This window comes from Orussus abietinus, unplaced genomic scaffold (genome assembly GCF_000612105.2).
Source record: "Orussus abietinus isolate OABI.00-Male unplaced genomic scaffold, Oabi_2.0 scaffold8, whole genome shotgun sequence".
Lineage (NCBI taxonomy): Eukaryota > Metazoa > Arthropoda > Insecta > Hymenoptera > Orussidae > Orussus > Orussus abietinus.
In genome coordinates this window covers 1,036,988-1,050,358 of record NW_019395997.1, presented here as the reverse complement: position 1 = coordinate 1,050,358, position 13,371 = coordinate 1,036,988, and the positions used below count along the sequence as shown (strand labels likewise).

The window sequence follows — 13,371 nt, the reverse complement described above, 5'->3', positions numbered from 1 at the left end:
CGGCCGGCGAATGGCGAGCGCGTCGCGACGCTCCGCGGCCAGACCACGTGGTCCCCGTCGGTCCTCGGGGAAGCGCGAGTCGCGCGTCGCTCGTCCGGAGTCAGGGAGTCCCGGCGCGTCCCGAGGAGCCGAGGTGGGACCTTCTACCGCGATGAGTGGGAGGAAGTGCGGGTGCCCGACGAGTCGCGGGCGGCCCTCGTGACGGAGCTCCGACGAAGAAGGACTTCCCTGGATCCGCTCCGACGCGCCGAAGAGACCATGCTACCAAGGGAGTACCGCAGCGGTCGCGCCGAGGTGAGTCCTGGATTTTTTTTCCTTCTCATTTCTCTCCCTTTCGTCGTTTCCTTTTCACCTCGCCTGAAATTTTCCCAGGTTTTCAGGGATGTAAATGTTCTTGAAAAGTCCCTGGATATATCCAGGGTGTGGCGCTTTTAGAGTCGCGGGCACGTGGTGAACGTGTATAGGCCTCCTCGACCTTCTCGGCGTATGAACGAGGGCGCGCTCGGGGTCTCGATCGAGGGGATCACCGGGAGGTCGCTCTCCTCGATCCCTCGTCTTGTAATCGCAATCGGAAACCCCTTTGGCCGGCCGGTGATAACGAGACCGTCGAGAAATAGGACTCGCCGTTAATCCCGACTCGAGCGCCTTTTCCGCGGGATTGACGAGCTTTTCCTTTGGCCCTCGATAACGAGGCGGATTTGTGCCGCAAGCTCTTACCAAATTCCCCCCCGAATACTTCTGTGGGGAGGATCGGTCGAATTTCTGGATGTGCGAAAAGTACGAAGCGCAGCGAGACCGATCGAACGCCCCCTCGACCTTCTTCTCGCGCCTATTTACGATTAGTGCCGCTTTTCTTTCGGTACGTCCCTTTTCCCTCTTTTTATTTTTTTTATTTATTTATTTGAGTTTCCGTTAAAAATTTTCCGGGGGAAAATCAGCCTTAATCTCGGAGTCCCTCTTTTTCCTCTCGTCTCCAAGGGTCTCGACTCGCATCCTGGAAGGTCCTTTCGATCGCCCCTCTTCCGAGACCCTCGAGTCTAATCAAATCGGTTTTCCCCGGGTTCGTTATCGCCCGCTTCTCTGTTTATTTATCCGCCCTCGGCCTCGACATTCGCGACAAATAATCACGCGATCGTAATTCTTCGGAGCCTCGTCTCTCGTCCTGGATCCGTATCCCTGGTTTCCCTCCGGCTCGGTCCGGGAGGAAAGTTCCCGAGAACCCGATCGGAGGAGAACAAGTTTTAAACCGAGGAAACTCGAATCCGACCGCTTTTCCTCGCCTCTCGAGTTTCCTCGAGTGTCGGGCCGGATACGTTCCTCCACCGCGATTGCTTGTTTTCCCGTATTTCCTTTTTTCCTTCCCTCTCTCTCTCCCTCTACACCTTGTTTGCGGAGATTATTCCCGCAGAAGAGGAAGGGACGACTTCGCGAGGAGGAAAACCGGGAGTCCTCGAATTCGAGGAGCCTCGGCGCATCGGAGCTCGCTTTCTTCCTGTTCTTTTCTTTTTTTTTTCTTCTCTTCTGATTTTTCTTTTACCCTCGGGAAAGCCTTCCTCGATTTATTAGTAAAAGCCCGCTTAGGGGTGCTTCGTTAACGCGGCTGACCTACAAAGAGGATTTCACCCGTTCTCCTCTCTTTCCGAATTTTTTGTTACCCACGCTCCTTTGGCCCCTTCGCTCGAAATTCTCCCCGAGAGGCGTGTGTCTTTTTCTCGTCACTCCTCGACGTTTATTGGACGCATACCGTCGCCTCTCCTGGATCCTAAAGGGGTGACTGGAGGCGCCGGAAGTCCCGGGTCATCCTTGAAAAACTTAGTCACCCTCACCTGCCGATATTTAAATTACCCTAATTTCAAGTCGGCGTACCTTATACATATATCCGGGAAGAGAATATCGAGGCACTTTTCCCGGATATAGATATACACCGGCCCGGACAATTTCGGGGACAATCGCTAAATTGCCCTCTTCTCGGTCCCCGAGGGCGGAACAACAGGTGGTTCCCGCGAGTAGGCGAATTTCACGATTCGGGGTGTAATTGAAAAAAAAATAGGAGGGGAGGTCCTCACCTGCTTCATGGGGGATGGATTTATTTCCGCATACAGGGGGTGAGTTCGGACGACTCGAGTCACTGGAATTTTGTTTCGGCGCTCTCGAAAGGGTTTCTCGCGAGAGGGGACACCTTCCGGGATCGACCGATCGATTCTTCGGGATCCCTGCCAGGCCCTCCTCTCTATACGCCTTCTCGACCTCCTCGACTCTTCTTTCACGTAAAAATAATATATAAGGACGTTCCACGATTGTCCGATTAGTAAATGGGTAAACGAGGAGAGAAAGTAGATACGTAATAAATAAACGGGGAGGAAACACCGGAGTCGAGCAGGGGAGGTCGTGGAAAGGTGTCGAGAGGGGAGGGTGGAGTCGCAACCAAGATGGCGGCGGTCGGCGTGGGTTCTTCAAAGACTGCTGCCACTCCCGCTGTCGTTGGGCCGACAGGGTCGCTCGGTGTCTCTGTCGGGAGGGGATCCGGATCTCTCCTCGTCCGCGGGGTCGACGTCGCAGGGCATGTCGTGGTCCTCGTGGGGATGCTGCTGCATCTGCTGCGGGGGCGGCTGCCGGGGCTGGCTGCGATGTCTCGAGGAGGACCTCTTCCTGGAGTGCCTCCTGTGCTCCCTCTCGCCGTGCGGGGGCCGCGAAGGGTTCCGAGGAGTCGGGGATCCTGCGAACGGCATCGTTTTCGTATCGTTAGAAGACGCGAATTTCACAAGCAGGGGAGAATCGCGACTCGTCATTTTCCCGTCCCCTCGGAGGTGTGAAAATTCGAAATTTCTCACGAGTCGAATTTTCACACTTTCGAATTTTCGTCTTTTCGCATTTTCGTCTTTTCGAATTTTCGTCTTTTCGAATTTTCGTATTTTCGAATTTTCGTCTTTTCGAATTTTCGTCTTTTCGAATATTCGTCTTTTTCGAATTTTCGTCTTTTCGAATATTCGTCTTTTTCGAATTTTCGCCTTACCGTGCCTCGAGGGTCCGGAGTGGCCCGAGTGCCCCGAATGCCCGGAATGTCCCGAATGGCCCGATTTTCCATGGCGATGCTTGTCCTCGTAGTCGCTGGCCACGGACTCATCGGAGTAGCGGTCGGGGACCGGACTCGGGGCCTTCGGCTTTCCGCCGCGGTGCTGCAGGCCCTCGTCCTCGACCAGGTCCTTGGAGACCATCCTCCGGCGTCGGGGCGGCCAGTCTTCGAGCTCCTCGTTCCTGGCCCGGCGTCGGGCCCGGCGCAGTCGAGCTCTTTGCTCCGTCGAAGCTCGTTTTCTCTTCGCTGCCGGGGCCCTTTTCCGGCTCATCGCGCTGCTCCGTCGCCGGCCCTTGCGGCCCTTCCGACGCCTCCTCCGTCGCTTTTTACGGCCCCTGGGGATCAGGTCGCGTTTGTTAAAGCCGAAAGAAATCGGCGAGGAGGCGAAAAAGAAGCGAAGAGAAAGGAAAGCCCGCTTCCGGCTCATCGCGCCGCGACGCTCCCCTCTCACTTTGTCGGGAAGAAAGGGTTTTATCGACGGGACCGCCGGATAAGGATTTATTGTTTATACCTCCCGAAGGATGGGAAAGAGAAATCGAGAGAAACCGAGGGAAATCGGGAAGAATCGAGGGACGACTCTTTTCGGCTCACTTGCGGTCCTGTACGCGTTGGGTGGGGTCCAGGCCGGGGGGCGCGTTGTCCACCAGCTCGGGCAGGCCGTCGCCCTTGTAGCCGCCGTCGTCCGCGCGGTAGGGCACCGTCCTCGGGTTCAGCCCTATCAGGACCTTGTAGCGCCCCCCGCGATGCCGCAGCAGGCCCGCGTTGACGGCGTGCTTCAGGGCCCTCTGGACCTGGACCATCCGGTGAAGTCGAGTTACTCCCCCGAAGAGGGACCCGGCCGGAAGCTTACCTGCATCGCGAGGTTCCTGGCGGACCCGGTCGACCCTCGCTTGAGGAAGTCCAGGACGTCTCGAGCGGAGGAGCCCTTGCCCTCGCAGAGGTGGGTCACCGCCTCCATGACCCGGGCCATGAGGCGGGGGTTCGAGGGGCGCACCATCCTGCCCGACCCGGACTTCATCCACCCGGATCCGGAATACCCTTTCTCTTCCCTGGGGAGTCGCCCCTCAGTCCTGCGACGTCCTGCTCTCCGTCACCCGGGGGACCGACACCATATCTCGAGGAACTCCTCGGCGATTCTTCCTGGGACCGTCGTTGAAGTTTCTCCTCGTCCTTCGAGTCGATCCTTCGAGCCGGGGCGAAGGAATCGAGCCACCCTCTCTTGGAACCGCTCCGGGAGATCCTCCTCTATCCGACCGGGCTGGGTCTCCGGGAGTCGGGGATATAATTTATATATTTTTTTTTTGTCTCTTTTCTTTTTTCCGGGATTTCTTCCGGGACCGGAAGGACCGAACGGATCTGGGGGTGGGGGGGTGCGGGGTGATACTCAGAGACCGAAATTTAATCGGCACATCTCGAATGCCATTTCAGATCGAGACTGACGGGGGATTTCGGGGATTTGTTGTCCGCCGTTGCCTGGCAGTCCGAGGGCCGAGATTCCGGGTGTCCTTTGTCTCCCTATCCCGAGGGACCCGAGGAGGCCGCGACCGCTCGGATGTCGCTTCTTCGTGGGTCCTGAAATATCCATTGTTTCCCTAGTTCTTCCCCTCCTACCCTCGAAGTTCCGCGAACGCGCGGCTCGAATCTCGACGAGAGGTTCCTCGCCGTCCCGGGGATATTCCCTCGGGATCGCGGGATCCGGATGGGAAGAGACCCGACGAAAACGGTCCTCGATGGGATTATTTCATTCCGCGAGGCAATCGGTCAAGATTATTTGCTCTCGATCGGGTCTCTCTCTCTCTCTCTCTCTCCCTCTCCTTCCGCGGGGACGGCGGTGATTTCCTTCGGGAAACTAGGCCAGGGAGAAGGGACCGGGAAATGGGTTAATTTTTGTCAAAGGAGTACCCTCCCTCTCTCTCTCTCTCTTAACCCGTCGTTGCGTCGCTGTGGGCGAATATAACTCGCTCTTCCCGGACGCGCGGAATACTCGCGAGGGGAAAAAGAAGAAAAAAAAAAAATAGGGAGACCTGCGAGCAACCCCGAAGAAAGCACCCTCTCTCTCGTTCCCGAAGACGAGCTCCTTAGACTACTTCCCGGCTCCCGAGAGGACTCCCATCCACGGGGCGAACCAACCCTCCCTGCGAGGCGTTAAATAGGAATCGGTTTCCGAATTAATTAATATATAATAATTAATCCCGAAGGATCTTCCATTTATTTCCGCGAGCGTCGGCGTCCTCGGGAACGCAGGGGAGGGAATAGGGAAAAATTGAAAGGACGAGGCCCGGGATTTCGGCGCATCCGGAGACGCGAGGAAGGGGCGATAAAAGCGAGATCGCGGTTATCGACGAGGGTTTGGCGAGCTTCCGGGAGCTTTCGGGAGGATTTTCCAGGATCGGGACCGACGTTCGGCAAACAGCGTCGATTCGACGACGCGGCGCGACCGCAGGACGAAATCGCTAACGAGGGCTGTCGGGCTTCGGACGGCGGACCTCCCTCCGGACCACCCGGACCCCCGAAATTTCCGATCGACCCGGTGTCCGGCGATTTAACGTATTCGTTCATTTCCAGATGTAAAGAGGTAGGAGACGTTCGATAACTCGGGACGAACTGGTTGCAGGACGACGCGGCGAGGGCTCGGAGGAGCCCTTAGTCCCCGGGTCCCGGAGGAACCCAAGGACGCCCGGGAAGCCTGGGCCCCACCATGAAGCAGCGAGTCCTGCTGGCCCTCGTCAACCTGGTCACCTCCTACGTCTCCCTCCTGTAAGCCGAGGAAATCCCCGGTATCCTCGGACAATTGAAACGTCCCGAGGGACCCTTCTTCCGACAAATCATCCAGGAGTCTCTCTCTCTCTCTCTCTCTCTCTATTTCTCTTATCGACCCCCTGCTTATCAATTCGTCATCTCGAGGGTCTTTCCCTCGCGTCTCGTCTCTTATCCCGATTCGCGTCATCTCCTTAGCCCGTCCTCCTTCGTCCAGGACTCGGCGAATGATAAGCATCGATAAGCGGATAAGCAGATAACGTCGTAACGAGATGAGCCGCGACCCATCGAGCCCGTTTACATCCGTCGATTAACCCAATTAGCCGATCCCACCGGCGAGGATCGAAACTTGTCTGTGGTCAGGGCATCGTCGGGCCTCGTTAATGCCAAACCGAACGACGGGGGAAAATGGAGGAAGCGAAAAAAAGGAGAGGAGGGGAGAAGAAAAAAAGATGGGAATCCTTGCGGAGGATGCATCCTCGCTCCAATTTCCATCCCCTGGCGTGCGTATCATTTCCGACGAGCCGCGATGCGCCGGCCGGAAGTAAATCCACGGGGTGTATGTACGCGCGGTATGTGCGGCCGCGGGGGGGGACGTATATATAGGTATATAGATTTATATGGATATAGATATATAGGCAAGTCGACGACGAGGTGGGGCAAGGCAAGGGTTCGCGCTCGGAGCCCTAGGCTCGTCGCCAGGGGCGGATTCCCGGCATTCGAGGCACTCCTGGGGGTCTCTTCCTCGGGAACCGCCTCGAGTTCCCGGATGCCTCGGAGGAGGCTCCTTCTTACCTCGTCTCCGGAGGTTTTACGCTCTTCTCCCTTTAACGACGACGCGAACCTGCCAGGGTGGGACGTGATCCGGCGAGGGGCTGTAAAGAACGGGATCGGTGATAAGTGATAAGGGTCCTTGTAAAGCGCGGTTCGTGTCGCGGCTGGGTTATGGGTGATAACGACGCGTTAAGGAAGACCCGGAGGGTTGTAAAAGGGCGAGGACAAAAGTCGGCACTGACCTATGCCACGGTTCAGGATCCAGAGAGAGAGAGAGAGGGAGGTCCTTTCCTCCTCTATTTGGGATCCTCTTCCCCAGGGTCGCGGCGGGGCCGAGGCAGAGAACCCAGAGCAACAACCACGGGAACATCTCCGAGCTGCTGGACAACCTTCTTCGGGGATACGACAACAGCGTCAGGCCCGACTTCGGCGGACCCCCCGCGACCGTCGAGGTCGACATCATGGTGCGCAGCATGGGGCCCATCTCCGAGGTCGACATGGTAATCGCCTCTGCCTTTCAAGGATACGTGTAAAATCCCGTAGAATAATCCCGGGACCGCGTTTGGGGATTCTAGACCTACTCGATGGACTGCTACTTCCGGCAGTCCTGGGTGGACCGGAGGCTCGCCTTCCAGGGGGGCAAGGAGACCCTCGCCCTCAGCATCTCCATGCTCGCCAGGATCTGGAAGCCCGACACCTACTTCTACAACGGGAAGCAGAGCTACCTGCACACCATCACCAGCCCCAACAAGTTCGTCAGGCTCTATCAGGACGGAAGGGTGCTCTACAGCTCCAGGTGGGACTTCCGTCCCTTCTTCCGCACCTCGTCCCGTTTCCGGTTCCGGCGCAGTCAGCTGCACCTCCACCGGCCGCAGTTGGCGCGCCCGCACTAATTCCTGTTTATTCGGCAAAGAGAGGGAGCGAGGCTCCTGTCAAAAGATCCGCGACCTGATTTTCGATCGTTTGCGCCTTTACGACCAAGCGAATTTTCATTTAATTCCCAAAGAGGAAGCTCGGGGATACGGAGAAGGGAGGAGAGGCTCTTCCCCTCGTCCTCGGGCTCGGGTCCCTCCCGACGTCTTTTCGGGACCCTCTAGAAAGTCGAAGCTCTCACGGACGAGCAAATGGACTCCTCGCGAGGGGACGTCTCCGTTTATCCGGCAGACCGGCCAGACGTTGTCCCGGGGGCTGATCCCTCCCCCGAGGAGCAGAGTCCCGGAGATTTTCCCCGCGACTCGCTCAGGCGGACGATCCGGGATACGTTCCCGGCCCTTCCACCGGATTCCGCGACCGGGGACCGAATCGATCGCCCCAGAGGACCCCGACCGTGAAATCCTCTCCTCTCCTGGGAATTGTCAATCGACGAATCATTTCTGTCGGTCTGTTCATTTTTTTTCTTTTTTTTTTTAATTCTTTCATTAATGGTTCCGCTACCCCTCTTAGCGGGGGGTATAACGAAGGGAGAGAAGGAACGGGACTCCGGGAACGAGATTCGAGATGAAGGCGGCCCATTCTCTCTCGCGATCCGTGGCCACGTGCCAGATGGCGGAGCCTCTTCCTCGGGCCTTTTGTCATTTTTCCGCGCCGGTCCTCCCGCGACTTTGCGCGCTACGGCTGGAAATAATCCCATTCCCCTCGATCCCCGGGACATATCCGGATGCGGAATTCTCTCCCGCGGGACGCCGAACTACTCTCGGGAACGAGCGAATGGCCCGTCCGAAATAATCCCGGGGGAAAACACTTTTTCCCTTGCCGTTGATACACTTGTACGCCGATTAACGCGTTCATTAATTAATTGGTCCCGGTATATAAAAAACACGGTTGTTCCCCTTAACGGCCGGGAAGCGGGTATAAAGGTTTTTCCGCGCTTCTTTTCGTCCCGGCAGAAATTTTCTCGCTCGCGAGGACTCACCCCCGAGGCGTCGTCTGGCATTTATTTAGCATTGTTTAAGGGAGAAACCCGGAGGCGAAGTCGGCCGCCCTCCCCTGCGTCCCGGTTTTCCCCGCTTTTCCCCGGAGTCGGGCGAAAAGTCGCGGATCTCGCCGCGAGATGGTCTCTCGAGTCCCTCTCTCTCTCTTTCTCGAGCCCTCGTCGCTCCCGAGGGAAAGCCCGGGAACAATGGGCGCGAAAATTGCCGGGGGAAAATTACCGGAGGGCCCTACTTTCGGATAAATCGAGTCAATCGTCGGCCCGAGACAAAGCCGAGGTCTCTTCGAGGCCCTCCGCGTCCCTCTCGATTCCACTTCCGGTTCCTCTTCCTCCACCTTCCGCGAAAACGCGACTTCTTCCTCTTTTCTTCGACTTCTCCTTTTTCTCTTAACACCCCACTCGGGGGGAAAAACGCCACGCGGAACGAGCTTCTAAACGCGGTCCTTGGCCGACCCATTTTCTTTTTTTTTTTTTTTTCTCGGCCAAGAACCGCGTTTTCGGAATCGATGGCGCAAAACGTCGCCTTTTTCCTTTTCTTTTTATTCCCCGGGGAGGAGGAATTCCTGGGGAACGCGGAGGACGTTTCTTCGGGATTGCTAACGGTGCGAGGCAGATTTTTCCTATTTTCTGACACGGTCCCAGGTGCTCTCCCGGACGCTGGTAAATTACCAGGATCCTGGATACGAGAGGTCCAGGATCTCGGAAATTCGTCTTCCGGTCTGGTTCTCTTCACCTCCCTTGTTACGCTCGTCCGCACCCCTTTAAATCTCTGTCCGGGGGTACCGGAGTTTTCCTGCTCCCGAAAATGGCTTTCTCTCTCGGGCGATCGTCCTTCCGAATAGTCCTAGACGGAGGTGCTCGCTCAAACCCTGGGCAGGACTCCTCTTCCAGGACGTCCCTCTCCTCGTGATGGATCCTTTCCTCCGGCTAACGTCGACCGTTTCTTCAGGCTCACCATCAAGGCAGGATGTCCGATGAACCTGGAGGACTTCCCGATGGACACCCAGCGATGCCCCCTAAAGTTCGGAAGCTGTGAGTGATGGATCTTTAATTAATAATATTTATCACTTAGATAACGCCCCCTCTTATCACCCGGCCAAGGTGGAACGTCGACGCCGTCTCTCTCGGCGCCGTTAAAAACGTCCCCGTCGAGTTTGACGTGCGTCTCCCAGGGGAGAGGGGTGCGTTCTCGAAGGGTGACGGAGGGGACGACCGAGACCTTATTTCCGGCGACCTTATGAACCCTATGGGATCCCCCCGACATCCCCGACGATTGCCAGACCTCCCATGACGATATATCTTCTCCTGGGATCGACGACCCATCCCTCCATCCCCTTCGATTCCTCCCTTAAAGTCGTTCCTCGAGTTTCTCTCCGGTACGATTTGTTAAGAGACATTTTTTTTTCTTTTTTTTTTTTCTTATCGACGCTTGCACTTTAATCCCTAATTTCCTGATTCGCAGTCGGATACACGAGCAGGGACGTCGTCTACAAGTGGAACAGTGCCAGACAGGTGGCGATCGCCGACGACATGAAGCTCTCGCAGTTCGACCTGGTCGCGAACCCCACGGCGAATCACTCGGCGCCGTCCTTGTCGCAAGGTAGTCGATTTATCGGGAAATTTAACCGGAGCTCGGTTTAATGATCATCGCCGAGGAGGCATCCCGGGGATAAGTCGCGGGAAATAGGGAACTCGTCCTGGATTGGAGAAGTTCGTTAGAGCCCCGCGTTTGCACGGCACATACACGCTCGAGTGTCTCTCTCCCCCGGAGCACAAAAGTGCAGAAATCCCGAGTTTGAGGATCTAATATCCGGCCGGGGGAGGATTTCGGATGTCGGCCACGAGTCGAAAATATCCCCTTAACGAACTTCCCTCATCCAGGTACGTCCCTTGAGGTCCCGCGGGCTCGAGGTAAATCTAGTCCTCCCTTATTACGACGCCTCGCTCAAGCCCGTAAAATGGTTAAGGGAGGTTGACAAAAATATATATACACTCCTTCGGGAAGAAGTCTAGCCGACGTCCCCAGGGGGATAACTAAATAATCCCGGGGAAACTCGGGAGCCTATCGCGTGCCATCCGGGAGAGGAAGCTGCTCCGCTCCTCCGGGAATAAAGGAGGTCCTTAATCGAGTGAAGCCGCGAGTTTGCCGAACCCTGACCTGGGTCACTGTCTCCCGCACGCGAGAGGATCCCTCGGACCAGAGGGGAAACGCCAGGAACCGCCGAGAAAAGGGATGTCAAAGAGTGGAGGGTAAGGATGCAGACGAGGAGGTAGGGATACGTCAAAGGACCTATCCCTAGGGGTCGAAGGACGAGAAAGGGAAGAGTTTCCGCCGATAAGGAAGGAATCGAGGGTGGATCGCGAAAACAAGGAAAAGGGAGAGAACCTCGCGCCGCTCGACAAAGGGAGCTAATTGGGGGCCGAGTCCTGGAGGGGCGGGTCCTGGGGCTCCCCGCTGATCCTCTCCATCCCGAGGACTCTTCCCGATTGTTACGTCGAGGGTCGCTAATTAAATCCCGATCGGGCTGGCTCCTGGCCAGGCTCCGCCCAGCGCGCGTTATCCCGAAGGAGTCGCCTCCTGCGGGAGGTGGATCCTCGATCCGTCTTCCAGGACGTTCCCTCGATCGACGCCCGTCTCTCTTTTCCAGCCGACTACTCGATGCTGCTGGTGTCCTTCCACCTGCAGAGGCACATGGGCAACTTCCTCATCCAGGTGTACGGGCCCTGCGTGCTCCTGGTGGTCCTCTCCTGGGTCTCCTTCTGGCTCAACCGGGAGGCCACCGCCGATCGCGTCTCCCTCGGTAAATTCCCTGGGATTTCAATTTGAATTAGGCTACTACCTCCGGAATCATGGCTATCCGGTCGGCCCGACGAAGGACCCTCGTATAAACCCTGGATCCTGTGATCAGGACTCGAATTAGGCTCCATTCTGTACCTGCCCGGGCGGAATGACATATGCTTAGTATGGACCTCCCTCGCGGATAGGATCACTTTACATTAAGCCGAATACGTCGAAGAGCGACTTCGCACTACGTGGCTACGACCCAGGTCGATCGACTCGGATTACCCGGACGTGGCTTTCAAATCCTAAAGATCGGAAGCGTCGTGTATTAAAATCCATTATTAAAATTCATATACATGTGCATGGCACCTCCGGTCGAAGGAACTCGCGTACCCGCGGAAACGGAGGCGATTCCGCTACTTCCCGAAGAGCTGACCGAAAAGCCGGAAACGCGGCCCCGGGGATCCGTCGTAAAACTCGAGGAGGTCTTTCGACCGGGTCGGTCCTCGAGAAAGGGGATTTGCATCCGAAAGCGACGGAGACGCGTCTGCCAGGAGCGGAATCGCCCTGGCAGAGAGAGGGAATCGGTTCCCGCGGGTTCTCGCGTCCGTTCTCGTAAACTCCCGGAAAAATCACGGCCAGTCGTAAAACGGCGACTTCCACGACAGCGGTGAACAGTCGGTGCCTTTTGTGCAGGGATTACGACGGTGCTGACCATGACCTTCCTCGGGCTGGAGGCCAGGACCGACCTCCCCAAGGTTCCTTATCCCACTGCCCTGGACTTCTTCGTGTTCCTCTCGTTCGCCTTCATCTTCGCCACCATCATCCAGTTCGCGGTGGTCCACTACTTCACCAAGTACGGCTCGGGGGAGTGCTACTTCAGCTCCGACCTGGACACCGACAGCTCCAGCGAGGAAGACCTCCCCCACAGGACGGTCGGACGATGCTCCTGGATGCCAGCGGAAAGTCAAGTTAATCGAAATGACATAAATTTATTCCAAGACGGTAAGAAAATCGGAGGAGGAACTAACCGGTGACCTCGTCTCGTCCAGGCTCGCAGGAAGTCATCGGGGGAGTCCTCGACGTCCAGGGCTGGCAGCAGGTCCTCCAGGATGAACGGCGAGGGCCTCGTCGAGGTGATTCCTCTTTCCGCCCTCCCGGAACCTCCCAGGACTCGACCCGGGAGCCAGTGGCAACTATCCTGTGTATCCTACAGCCCGACTCCTGGAAGAGATCGGATGCAGCGGGTCGAGCAGACCCTTAGGACTCACATGGCGTGTTCGACGACCCCGACGAGACGGCTCTCCGACAGGAGGCAGGAACGCGGACACGACCGCAGACGGAGAAGAGCTCCGAGGTACAATTCCGTATCGAAAATCGACCGGGCCAGCAGGGTCGTCTTCCCCTTGCTCTTCCTGGCCATCAACCTCTTCTACTGGTACGCCTACCTCTCCAGGAGCGAGAGGATCAGCTATCACGCGGCCGACGCGAGTATCGCGTGAAACGAGAGATATCTCCGAGGTTCCCGGTGTCCTCGGGAATCCGATATTCGGACTCGAGCTTTCGGGAGATCGTCGGTCATTTTTTTTTTTTTTTTCTCCTGATCGTTGATCTTGCAACGAGGACAAGTGGTTGGAACCGAGTGTCGGATGAGTGTTCATTTTCGACCAATTAACGCCCTTAATTGCTGGCCCTCGATGTCCAGGACCGATCGCGCCGCAGACGTAAGTGTAATATAATTATAAATACGAGTATATATATATTCTATTGGCGGACGATAACGTAGCCTGTAAATATAATAGCCGATAATTCGTATCTAGGTTTGCCCGGGGAGTCGTATCCATTTTATTTCATTTAATCGCAGATCCGCGAGGACGTCCTCGTTAACGCCACCGCAACGATCCTTGGAAATGTTATTCTTTCGTAGCTTCCTCTGTAAAATATGCGGTTTAGGTAGCGCTCGTTGCTAGTATTAAGTTTCAGCTCGGCGTTACTGTACATACGAAATAAACGTGGCATCCGAGGGCATGGAAACTCTGCCCCCCATTTTCGGCT

The 13,371-nt window shown here is 56.5% G+C and overlaps 2 protein-coding genes across 3 annotated transcripts; one reads left to right on the top strand and one right to left on the bottom strand.

The window, feature by feature from the left end:
• The first annotated feature begins 95 nt into the window (after positions 1-95).
• On the top strand, positions 96-13,350 carry LOC105699421 (gamma-aminobutyric acid receptor alpha-like). 2 transcript variants are annotated; one of them, XM_012424383.1, is made up of 9 exons: positions 96-294; positions 5,688-5,830; positions 6,924-7,104; positions 7,180-7,400; positions 9,484-9,566; positions 9,997-10,134; positions 11,183-11,335; positions 12,013-12,287; positions 12,369-13,350. In XM_012424383.1, the coding sequence occupies exons 2-9, from the start codon at positions 5,772-5,774 to the stop codon at positions 12,816-12,818; spliced, it is 1,560 nt and encodes a 519-aa protein (XP_012279806.1). In that variant the 5' UTR covers positions 96-294; positions 5,688-5,771; the 3' UTR covers positions 12,819-13,350. The 2 variants fall into 2 exon arrangements, with proteins under 2 accessions (XP_012279806.1, XP_012279805.1); XM_012424382.1 differs by having other exon boundaries at positions 5,639-5,830.
• Positions 2,082-4,476, bottom strand: LOC105699424 (serine/arginine repetitive matrix protein 1). The gene is made up of 4 exons (XM_012424396.2): positions 3,924-4,476; positions 3,665-3,864; positions 3,014-3,408; positions 2,082-2,716 (listed from the first exon to the last, which is right to left on the bottom strand). Exons 1-4 carry the CDS (start codon positions 4,089-4,091, stop codon positions 2,454-2,456), a joined length of 1,026 nt encoding a protein of 341 aa, XP_012279819.1. The 5' UTR covers positions 4,092-4,476; the 3' UTR covers positions 2,082-2,453.
• Positions 13,351-13,371: the final 21 nt, after the last annotated feature.

Bases quoted from the DNA above. Each gene is read 5' to 3' on its own strand.
- LOC105699424 (XM_012424396.2), bottom strand. From the start codon at position 4,091: ATGAAGTCCGGGTCGGGCAGGATGGTGCGCCCCTCGAACCCCCGCCTC. The intron at 3,865-3,923 runs GTAAGCTTCCGG...CGGATGGTCCAG, and splicing joins CCAGGAACCTCGCGATGCAG to GTCCAGAGGGCCCTGAAGCA. The intron at 3,409-3,664 runs GTGAGCCGAAAA...CCTGATCCCCAG, and splicing joins CAACGCGTACAGGACCGCAA to GGGCCGTAAAAAGCGACGGA.
- LOC105699421 (XM_012424383.1), top strand. From the start codon at position 5,772: ATGAAGCAGCGAGTCCTGCTGGCCCTCGTCAACCTGGTCACCTCCTAC. The intron at 7,105-7,179 runs GTAATCGCCTCT...TGGGGATTCTAG, and splicing joins CCATCTCCGAGGTCGACATG to ACCTACTCGATGGACTGCTA. The intron at 7,401-9,483 runs GTGGGACTTCCG...CCGTTTCTTCAG, and splicing joins AGGGTGCTCTACAGCTCCAG to GCTCACCATCAAGGCAGGAT.